We start from the raw sequence: 12533 nt of genomic DNA, 5'->3' as shown, positions 1-12533 counted from the left end.
CAAGATTGGTGGAAACATAATTCAAAAGTAATCCTGAGCTGTGCAATCGAGGTGCTTGGTGAGACATCTGGAAAGATTAGAGAGCAGAAGGAGGGTTGGTGGTGGAATAATGATGTACAAGTGGCAGTGACAGCTAAGAGGAAGGCAAAGCAGAAGTGGGATGAGTCAAGAGTGGAAGAGGACAGAGAGGTGTACAAAGAGAGAAAGCAAGAAGCCAAGAGAGTTGTGGCACAGGCGAAGGCCATGGCATATCAAGATCTGTATGATCAATTAGAAACAAAGGAAGGACAGAGAAAAATTTACCAACTAGCGAAATGTAGAAATAAAGCAGCTAAGGACATCTTACATGTGAGGCAGATCAAAGATGCTGAAGGAAGAGTATTATGGAGGGATGTGGACATAAGAAACAGATGGAAAATATACTTTGAGGGACTTCTGAATGAGGAAAATGCAAGGACTCACAGAGGGGATGGTGCAGAACATCAGTAGAATGGAAGTGACGGAGGCCATGAAAAGGATGAGGAATGGAAAAGCGGTGGGCCCCGACAGAATTCCAGTGGAGGCATGGAAGGCACTGGAGGAAGAGGGAATTGACCTGCTGTGGGACCTGTTCATGAAAGTTTGCCAACAGGAAAATATACCCGAGGAATGGAGGGAGAGTACTCTTGTTCCCATCTACAAGGGTAAAGGGGATGCACAAGACTGTAAAAATTACAGAGGAATAAAGTTGATGTCCCACACAATGAAGATCCTAGAAAGGGTTCTTGATGGTAGATTCAGGAAGGAGGTGGAGATTGCAAAGGAACAATTTGGCTTCATGCCTGGTAGATCAACAACAGATGCTATCTTTGGGTTATGACAGATGATGGAAAAATATTGAGAGAAACAAAGGGAGCTACATCTGGTATTTATTGATCTGGAGAAAGCATACGATAGAGTGCCAAGGCAAGAAGTCTGGAGGTGTCTGAGGGAGAAGAAGGTGCCGGAGAAATATGTCAGGTTGGTGCAGGAAATGTACAGAAATGTGAAGACAAGTGTTCGGACCTGTTTAGGACAGACAGAAAGTTTTCAAGTAACAGTTGGCTTGCATCAAGGGTCAGCATTAAGTCCGTTTCTGTTTAATATTGTGATGGAGGTGGTAACAGAGGAGGTGAGAGAAGATGCACCTTGGACAATGTTGTATGCAGATGACATCTTGCTGTGTGTAGATTCAAGAGAAGAAGCAGAAACTAAACTGGAAAGATGGAGAAAAGTACTGGAAGAGAGAGGTATGAGACTGAGCAGAAGTAAGACAGAGTATATGTGTTGCGCAGTGGGCGGTGGCCAGGAGACAGACCTGGAGCTGGAAGGAAATGTCATCAGGAAGGTGAGAGACTTTAGATACTTAGGTTCGACAGTGGAAGAAGATGGAGGAGGTGAGAAGGAAGTGGGATGCAGGATACAAGCAGGTTGGAGGAACTGGAGGGAGATGGCTGGAGTGTTATGTGATAAGAGGGTGCCGATCAATCTGAAAGGCAAAATTTATAGGACAGTAGTGAGGCCAGCTATGACATATGCTATAGAAACTGTGGCCCTGAGGAAAAATAACATTAGCAGGATGGAAGTAGCAGAGATGAGAATGCTTAGGTGGATATGCGGTGTGACCAGAAAGGATCATCTGAGAAATGACTATGTCAGGGGAACAGTGAAAGTTACGAACTTAGGAGCGAAAATACAGGAGGCAAGGTTGAGATGGTTTGGTCATGTGATGAGGAGGGAGGACGAATATGTGGGAAGAAGGGTCATGCAGATGGATGTGCAAGGAAGGCGGAAGCGTGGGTGGCCAAAGAAGAGATGGAGGGAGCTGGTAGAAGAGGACTTGAAGATGAAGAACTTGGATGTGGTGACAGCCCAAGACAGGAAGGTGTGGAGGAGACCCATAACAAACAGTGACCCCACTTAAGTGGGAGAAGCTGCAGAAGAAGAAGAAGAAGATTAAATATATGAGATACTCATTATGAAATAGTCGTCGTCTTCATATCAAGGTTCTAGGCCAGGTAGCCTGTTCCGGACTCAGTCCATCTTCTTGGTTGTCCCCTATTCCTTGTTCCTCCAGGATTATATGTTAAGATCTTTTTTGGTAATCTTTCTCTCTTCATTCTTGCTATATAGCCTAACCAGTTTTTCCTATATTTAATCTTTGAGTCTGTTATGGGATTGATTTTAAGATTTTTAATTATTTCACTATTTCTTTTTTTATCTAATAGGGTGAGTTTTTCTGTTTTCCTAGGAATATCATTTCTGCTAATTATATGAAGAGCCAAAGGCTTCAATTCGGCGACATAACTTGTTTAAGTTAAGGGATATTGCATCCCATATTGTTTCTTAGCTGAATAAGAAACTCAGAGTTTCATGCCGAATATAGAAACTATATAAAGTTTGGTGATTCCAAGCATAAGCAAATACCTGGATACTGCAGCAACTGACGCTTTAGGTAGTGCAAGCTGAGGCAACTCATGTCAAAGGTGGAGCAAGCTCCAATCACTATTCTTGATATTTACCCATAATGTGAACTTAGCTCCTAGGAGCTGTATTACTGTTCTACATTATGAGAGAAGGTCACTACCCAGACCGATTTCAACCTTTCTTCGGCATGAAACTCTTTGAGTTTCTTATTCAGCTAAGAAACAATATGGGATGTAATATCCCTTAACTTAAATAATTTCTGCTGCCTGAATTCTCTGTATATCTCTTTCTCCAAAGGTCCAGATCTCACTTCCATATAATAGTGGGTTTGGCTGTTGTTTTGTAGACTCATAAACTATCTTATAAGATAGTTTACAGCCTAGGTATTTGAAATTATTAACTTTCTCAATTATTTTATTATTTATTACTATTTTACTTCTGACAGGGTTATTTCTGTGAAAAGCCATGACTTTAGTTTCTCTGTTGACATTTCCATGCCATATTGTTGTATAATATTGTTTGTTATAGATTGATTTCTGCAGTTTGTCTTTAGCCTTTCCGAAGATGATCTAATCATCATCAAAGAGTAGTGTGTCAATTAATTTGGAAGCCACATGTATTTACTTCTCACCATTTTTTGATAATATTGTCCATATATATATTGAATAATATGGGTGATAAAGGACAGCCTTGACAGACTCCTCTATTTATTGGGTGTAATATCATTTTGCTTTATTGCTATTTCATTATCATGGTATATGTTCAAAGCATTAGAGCATTGTATAGTTGGTTTGGAATGTGACATTCCTTTAGAGTTTCCTGTAGTTTATTTCTCAGAATTTTGTCAAATGCTTCTATATAATCAATAAAAGCTATGTGTGTTTCAATATTGCATTGTCTATGTTTTTCTGTAATTATTTTTAAAATAAAAGCTGGGTCTACACATGATCTTCCCTTAGAAAATCCATTCTGTTCTTCTCCCAGCTGTGATTCTATATAGGATATGAATTTGTTAACATTTTTGCATAGATTTTGTATCCTGTATTGAGGACGCTGATGCCATGATAATTATTGCCATCTGTTTTTAGACCTTTTTTTGTAAATTGGGATCACTAGAGCTTTGCCTCAGCTTTTTGGGGGATTTTCCTTCTTTGTGTATTTGGTTTATAAGTTTTAGAAATGTTTGTTTTTTCTTTTAAATCGTTATTTATTTGTTTGAGGATTCTATATGTATTAGGTCTTTTTAATGTACAGTCCCCTTCTAATTTTGCTATAAAATTTTCGTACGTTTCTCTATTTTTTCCCCCTACATGCTTTCTTTACTATTGCTCTTTTCCTTTTATATTCAATGAATGAATGATTCATCTGTCTTTAAATGTTTAGCCACTGTTTATAAGTTATCTTTTTTTCTTCAATTATCTGTTTGATCTCTTCATCCCATTGTCTTAGACTTCTGCATCTTATCCATTTTCTTTTTGTTCCCAAACTCTCTTGCAGCATTTTCTAATATATTTGATGACTGACCATTCTTCCTCCACCGTCTTGCTTTCCTTGATTTTACTCAACCAATCTCTAATTCTATTCTCATACTAGCCTCTAATATTTGCATCGTCTAAGAGTTTAATTTTATATAGTTCTATATTTTTATTTTCTTTTGATTTTTTTATTCCCTCCCATCTTGGTTTCCATTTAATTTTTCCTACTAGTAAAATCTCTGGTGTCTATAATCATATTTGATAATTTCATATTAACTATTATATAGTCTAAGATGTTTTTTGTATTTATTATTATTATTAAGAGAGATCTCCAGGGAGTCAGAGACTCATCGAGGGAGGTAACATATTACACACACACACCAGCTATCATACTTATTCTTGAATTCATTCACACTCTTATATTGGCACACCCAGGGAGGGGGCCCTGGGTGTGCCAATACAAGATCCCCCCCCAAAAAAGACTAGAAAAATTTCCAAAAATCTTTTCGTAATTAAAATTCTTTTTTTTTTTTTTTTTTTTAAATTTTTATTTATGTTGTCATGTCTTCTATTTCTATACCACTTATGAATTAGTGGTCACATGAGGTGGGAATACCCTCTGACTCTCGGGAATCACGGCCATTGTGAACGCAAGGCGAATGAAGTAGTGCTTGGGTGATAGGTTGTATGCACTACGTAGTGTGTATTCTTAAATCGTCTACTCAACTCGGCTCCCCCTAAGATTAAATCATGAGTGCTTGGCCCCCTCCAAGATTAAATCCTGAGTGCGCCACTGCACTTTTGCACTCACAACATCCAATGGCAATCCATTCCAATCATGCACCACCCTCTGAGAGAAAAATCTAGTCATCACCCCCTTCTTAACAGCCTTCATTCTCAGCTTCCAAGGATGCCTTCTCGTCCTTTCTCCACTCGACATATATTGAAAAATTTCATCAATTGAAATCCTGTAAGACCATTTCAAAAGTTTGTAAGTCTCAATCATATCTTCCCACTTTCTCCTGTTTGCTAGTGTCTGCAGTCTGCAAATTCTCAATCCGTCTTCATAATCAGTATTCCACAATCCTGATATCATTTTTAATACTTTCCTTTGTACTCTCTTCAATATATCAGAATCACAATGAAAACCTGGAGACCAAACCTGTGCACAATAGTCCAAGTGAGGTCTTATCAAGGACTTGTAAAGAGGCAAAATAACATCCTTATCTTTACATGTGAATGTTTGTTTCAGCATTGGAATTATCTTTTCAGTTGTATTTGCAATCGTTGTCACATGACCCCTGAACTTCAACTTCCTAACTACTAACACTCCAAGATCCCTAGCCTCATCGGTTTCAATCCTCCCAATATAATACGACATTGAACATCTAATCACACTGAAGTGAATGACTTTACATTTACTGACACCCATTTTCCCATGTCCACATTTCCAGCCTATTCAAATCATTCTACAAGTACTGCATATTAGCAGCATTCCTGATCACCCTACCCATCTCCTTCCCAATATCATTAATGTACAGATTGAATAACAGTGGACCAAGCCAAACACTGATCCTTGTGGTACACCACTAGTTACCTTAAATATTGCAGACTCGCATCCCCCATATACCACTTTTTGATATCTGTCAGTCAGCCATCCTCTTATCCATACTAATATTCTATAACCCAAACCCATTTTCTTCAATTTATTCAGCAGTCTGCGATGCTGTATTCTGTCAAAAATCTTAGCAAAATCCAAAAGTACCATGGTGTATCAATTCCCCTTGTCTAGTTCAATAGTACTAACCTAAAACATGCTCTTCCCTTAGTAAACTCATGTTGTTCATTGCAAAGTAGAGATTCACTGTCAACCCATTTCTAAATGCAAGCCCTAACCAAGTTTTCAAAAATCTTCACCACCACTCCTGAAATACTAATTGGTCTATAGTTGGATACATCGGTCTTTGCACCACCCTTGTGCAATGTAATTACCATACATTCCTGCAGAATCTTCCTTGTTCTGAGACTTATATTAAACATCCTGGTCAAAGGAATGGCCAGTTCAGTTGGCCATTCCTTTGACCAGGCTGTTTAATATGAATGTGTTAGCAAAGCTAATCTCAGTTGGTATGGTCACTTAAACAGAATGTTCGAGGAAAGATTAGCAAAACAAGTGTTCTCTGCCAGGTTGGCAGGAAAACGACCCAGAGGAAGACCAAGATATATGTGGATTGATACGGTAAAAAGTGCCTTAGATGATAGAAATATAAGATCTTATAATGTTGCAGTCTTGACAGGTAACAGACTGATTTGGAGGAAAATTGTAGATAGGAAGTTAGTAATGATGTAAATTTTTCATGCAGTACTATCATATTCTGTACACCCCTTGAGGGTACATGGCAGGAATTTGATGATGTTAGACTTGTTCCTTCTGAAATGCATCATTGATATACAATTGTACATCTCAGTAATAATGTTTTTATAAAATGTTGATAATAATAAGAATTTAAGTGGTATGCTTACTTTAACATTTTTATATTGTAGATGATGAAATTCGACAAAATGAAGGGTATAAAAATGTATGTCTTGGAAATGTTATTCCAGCCAGTTACAAAGATTCATCACCAAATTTTTTAAACAAATCTGATCAGGTGAGTTCTGCATAATTGTCATTAAGAATCATATACTTTTTATTTGTATGATGTAAAAATGATAATGATTTCACTTTCGTAATCAGTTTCATGCATTATGATAAGTTCTTCAAGTAAGGTTGATTGTTTTGTAGCTTAGTTGTAGCTTAGTATGCTTGAAAAGTATAAAAGAAAAAAAAAAGTCATCATTTTCTTATTAAATGTATAGTACTAATGCTGATCAGTTTTTCATTTACATGAACAATTGCTAAATTGAAGTTTGGTGTTTGCATTTCAGGAAGCAGAAGAACTGGAATTAATGTTATTTCAGATTATTCCTAAATTAAAATATAATCACTGAAACTTACTATTCTTATATTTAATGGGAAAAAAGTATTCTTATATTTAAAGGGGAAAAAAATTGCTGCACAAGCCAACAAAAAAAAAAAAGAAGCAAAAATTAGCTTCTTGAGAATATTCTATTTTGCTGATAATCCAGGGTGAGGAAGAGAGAGAGAGAGATGTGTGTGTGTGTGTGTGGGGGGGGATTCCAACAGACTGTAAACAAACACTTTAAATTTTCAAACTGAGCAAGTCTAACAGAAGGAGTAGTTTTCTTAATTATTTATTGCATATTCCATGTAGGGAATTTTAAATGCTGAATATGACTACAAAATTCTTTCCCAGTTCCATTATTGGTATCAGTATTGATTACCACATTTCCCTTAAAAATCAAGAAGCGACAGTTATAAAATAAATAATGAGATATATATATATAGGAATGGTTATCTTGTATCAATCAGGAATATCATTCTGTGGGGTTGTATGGTTAAACAGGGCCCCGATTATTTTCATCAGAGAACATGGGCGAGCACAAAGTCAAAACTGGAACAAATCCCAGAACACATCCCAACTCAACATCAGCAGAGCTCAAGATTAGTACTATCAATGTAACAAGAATTAATGGAAAAGAAATGGAACTAGCACAAGAATTAGATAAGTATCTGATTGACATAATAGATGTGACTGAAACAAAGAAGACAAAAACAGTTGAGTTCTTTTTAAGCAGCAAATACAAAATGTTATATTCAGGCAATAACAATCAAGAAAAAGAGAAAGTAACTAGAGTATTCAACATTAATATTAGGATAATCATCTTGAATGGCCCACAATATCAAGTAGCGTGATATGGGCAAATATCAGAATGGGAAATTGGACAATGAGACTTATTTGTGCTTATAGTCCCACAGAAGGTTCTACCAGTAGAGAAATGGAGGGATTTTTTGAGGCAATAGAGAAGGCAGTTGACACAACAAAAAAGGAAAAGTTGGTCCTTGTTTTAGATCTAAACAGCAGAGTAGAAAATGATTATCAGACAGTGTTTTGGGAAAATTTGGAGAAAAGGCAAAGCTAATAATGATAAATACCTGCTAGATTTCTGTTATAGCAGGCATTTATGGGTAGTGACCTCCCTCCATAATGTAATAACAGCATACATTTCCTAGGAAATGTGTTTTTACATTATGGAAAATACCTAAGAATAACGATCTGAACTTTCCCCACCTTTGCAACGAGTCGTCCGGTATTGTACTACGTACTAGGGTCACTTGCATTAGCCCACGCTAAGTGTTCGCCGATACTTTATAGTTTACTATATTCGGCAAGAAACTCTCCGATTCCAATCTTTGAGTTTCTTATTCAGTTTTAAAACTGGGATTTAATACCCCCTTAATTTAAGTAATGTTTTCATTGCCGAAATGAAGCTTATTAGCTCTTTATACTTGAGCAATTTATGTTATGTTTAGGACAGGGTTTAGTTATTACTAACGCCATGTTCTAACATAAAAACGTGCACAAATTCACATGGAGAGAAGATGCAAGAAATAAGAAAAGTCTCGTTGACTATGTTATAGTTGATAGGATGTTTTTCCACTGGTTCAGGACATGAATATACAGAAGATTGGAAAAAAGAAGTGATCACTATTAACTTTTGAGCAGGATAATATTGAATTTCATGTTGAAAAGAATAACATGTAAGAAATTTTTAAAATGAATCAATGTTGAGCAGCTTTCAGAGGTGAACTGTAGACTCAAATGCACAAACATCATTGAAGAAAAAAAATGAAAGAGTTAAAACAAGAACCAGACCTTAGCGATTCAGTGAGCAAACCTCAAAAAAAACATTCATTGATTCAGACAACAAGGCATGTGGTGAGGTTATCTGTAAGGATAGAAAAATCAGAACTCCATGGTGGACTCAGGAAAATAAAGAGGCAGTTGAGGAAAGAAAGCATATCAAAGGTTCCTGCAAGAGTCACCTTATGCTCTTAGAGAATACAGAGAAAAATGTAAGAAATCAAAACACTATGTAAAACTAACTAAAAATGTGCATAGATGGAGAGAAGATGCAAGAAAGAAGAAAAGTCTCATTGACTATGTTATAGTTAATAGGATGTTTTTCCGCAACTGTATTTCAAGACAAAGATTGTTTGAAAAGCCTTCATATTTTCAGGACAAATAATTTCTGCAGCTTTAATTAGACATTCCTTAATGAAATCACCTTCAGTAAAAGGTTTCGAGTGTTTAGCTATCAACTCCGACAAGACATAGCTTGCATGCACCGCCACTTCACTTTCTGGTGATATTTTAGTAAACATGAACTGTTTTTTTTTTTTTCAGTCCCGACTTGAGCTCTTTCAACTTTTCTTGTCTCATTAATCCCTCATAATTATCATATTTTGATTTATGTTGTTCATAGTGAGGATTAATGTTGTATAACTTTGGTACACTGATAACTCCATAGCGCAATTGGAAGAACGATGGTACATTGCGCCCTTCGATTGGAATAGGCCTAAGTTCGATTCTTGTCGCGACAGGAGGAATCTTTATCTGGACGATTTTCAATCGAAGGTGAGCTAGCCGATTTCATACAGAGGTAGCAGGGTTTTTCATCCTGCATACAGACAAATCGGCCCTTCAGAACACACGCAATTTACAGACATAGCATACTAGTTGTAGTGGTGTTGGCGGTGGGCAGTAGATGGCGTTGATGGAGATGATTCGTAGTAGCGGTTGGGTGTAGTGGTTGAGACAGTTGTAGGTGTCCTCCCGCGATGAGTCTTCGGACTCCTTGGAGGTGTCAGGAATAATAAATAAAAAAAAAACAACCAAAGTCATGGGAAGACTTTGTAAGAACATAGACAAATATCAGAAGGTGGCAATTCTATTCTGGAGGCCATTGAAAAAGCTTAGAAAAGGAGGAAAGAATACTGTAAAAGGAATCAGAGATGATCAAGGTAACATGAAAACTGAAGGATTCTATATGTCTGAAGTGATTATTTGAAAGATTAGATTGCTAAAGGAAATGAGTGGCATGAGCACAATAGTAGAAAATGCTCAACAGAAATGCAGTCAAAAATACATATCCTTACTTCATAGAAAAAGTATCAAAAACCTGAAATGTGGAAAGCCAAAGTAGATGAAATTTGAAATCAGAAATGCTCAAATATATAGGTATAAAATTTTTACAGGTTTGGCACTGTGTAATTCAGAAGGCCTGTTCAGAGGATCAAATTCTGCATGATTTGAGCAGAGCTCTCATAGAACCTATCTATAAACTGCAATTATACTTGAGAAACGGGTAAGGAAAACTGTGGAATGAAAGCTTGGTGAAGAACAAACTGGATATTCTTCTACACCAAGTAAACTGGAATTTGGTTGTCAGTATCAGAACAAACATCTGATACTGACAACCAAATAGAGGTTGTCAGTATCACATTTTCACTCAGAGATAGTTGAGAAAACTTTGGAAAATAACAAGAATTTGTATTTAAGTTTCATATATCTGGAAAAGGCATATAACAAGGTCCCAAGGGGAAAGCTATTCAAAATGCTACAGTTATATGATGTAAATAGGACATTATATTGAGCAGAACCTAGTCTTTATTTAAGCTGTAAGTCATTTATTAGAAATGAAAGATGTACAGGAAGATGGTTTGATGTTAAATTTGTTGTGTGACAAGGGTGCACATTATCTCTGTTATTACTCATCATCTATTTGGATCACAGTATGAAGGAAAGTGGTATTAAATATGATATCAAAACTGCAAGTGTTACCTCTTTGAATGTATGTTAGCTCTTTACTTTATTCAGATGTCATACTTCTAAATCTATTACAAGCCTGCAAGATCCCCTAACTAAATTGAATAATTGTTGTAAAAATTTAGCATGAAAATCAGCAATAAAAAGATAAAGACAATGAAAATAGGCAGAAACATTGAAAATATTAACAGTATGCCTATCGAACAAAGTAAAACATTTCAGCTATTTAAGCACTATTTTTAGTGTAGATGGTAAATTAAATATAGATATACACATCAGAATTTGTAAATCTGGTATGGTATAGCTTGCCTACAGTTGAGATAACTGTAGTTGGCAGAGCACCAAGAGGTGTCAGTTCATGTTGAGGGGGGGGGAATGAATAAGGCAATGTATGAATGAGTCACCAACACGTGAAATCACGAAATCGCATAAAATTTTCTGTTATAGAAGCAAAATAGTTACTAATTTAAAAACCGAAATGGGGTGCTTAAGGGGCAAAGCTGTATAACTGAGAGGAGACCTCCACATACCCTTTAAAGGAATACGGAGAACCGACCAGGGCTTCTGACCTAATGACCAATCCTCACCTTCCTGTGGTGCACCCTGTTGGGTATCTACTTGGATACTGAATGAACAAGGATGGGCTGGCAATTTGGGATTTAGCCGACCAAATTGTATTCTTCTTGGTTAAACCAAAATAAAAAATGATGGTACAACATGACAAAATTTCATGCCGGCTGGGGCGTTGCCCGGTTAAACAAGACCCCTTTTTTTTTTGCTTTTTGCCAGGGAACCAGGGCGAACAGCGAAACATCAGCTACTGGAATAAATCTGAAAACACACCCCAACTCAACATCACCAGAGTTAAAAGATTGATACTATCAACATAACAAGCGTGAATGGCAAAGAAATGAAGTAACTGAGAAATTAGATAAGTAACAGATCAACATAATAGGGGTGACTGAAACAAAAAAGACAAAAACTGGTGAGATCTTTATGAGCAATAAATACAAAATGTTATATTCAGGCAATGATAATCAAGGAAAAGAAGGAGTAGCCCTAGTATTCAACACAAAATACGAGGCTAATTTTCTTGAACAGCAGGCAGTCTCAGGTTGGCAAATATGAGAATGGGGAACTGGACAATGATACTTATTTGTGCCTATGGTCAATCAGAAGGTTCTAATAAAGTTAGAAGTGGAGGAATTTTTGATGCTTTAGAAAAAGCAACTGACATAATGAAAAAGGGAAAGTTCGTCCTTGTTGGGGATCTAAATAGCAGAGTAGGAAATGATTGTGAGACATACAAAAAATATTTTGGGAAAATTTGGAGAAAAGAGCAAAGCTAATAATAATGGCAAATATCTGTTGGATTTCTGCTCAGGACATGGACTGGTTATTACTAACACAATATTCCTACATAAAAATGTGCACAAATTCACATGGAGAGAAGAGGCAAGGAATAAGAAAAGTCTCATTGACTATGTTATTGTTGATAGTGATGTTTTCTCCCTGGTGCAGAACACCAGAGTGTACAGAGGATTTGAAATTGGAAGTGATAACTATTTAGTCTTGAGCAGGATAAAATTTAATTTCATATTGAAAAGAATAACATGTAAGAAAGTTTTAAAGCGAATAAAAGTTGAGCAGCTCTCAGATGTGAACTATAGACTAAAATACACAAAGATTATTGAAGAAAAAATGAAAGAGTTTGAGAACAGGAATCAAAGCTTCGAGATTCATTGGCAAGCCTTGAAGAATGCCCTGATTGATTCAGCTAGAGAGGCATGTGGTGAAGTTGTCTGCAAGGATAGAAAAATTAGAACTCCATGGTGGACACAGGAAGTAAAAGAGGCAGTGAAGGAAAAGAAGAAAGCATATC

At 36.5% G+C, this 12533-nt stretch overlaps 1 protein-coding gene across 3 annotated transcripts in view; it reads left to right on the top strand.

Annotated features, from left to right (window-relative positions):
- DppIII (dipeptidyl peptidase 3) overlaps positions 1 to 12533 on the top strand; it is a 364629-nt gene that overhangs the window by 243136 nt on the left and 108960 nt on the right. For all 3 annotated transcript variants that reach the window (XM_090398644.1, XM_090398641.1, XM_090398643.1), the window contains one exon: positions 6465 to 6571. In XM_090398644.1, coding sequence (XP_090254770.1) covers positions 6465 to 6571 — 107 coding nt within the window. The remainder of the gene's footprint in view (positions 1 to 6464; positions 6572 to 12533) is intronic.

This window comes from Typopeltis vanoorti, chromosome 10 (genome assembly GCF_054136105.1).
Source record: "Typopeltis vanoorti isolate ZY-2024b chromosome 10, IOZ_Tvanoo_1.0, whole genome shotgun sequence".
NCBI classification, from domain to species: domain Eukaryota; kingdom Metazoa; phylum Arthropoda; class Arachnida; order Uropygi; family Thelyphonidae; genus Typopeltis; species Typopeltis vanoorti.
This window is presented reverse-complemented; position numbering and strand designations above follow the sequence as displayed.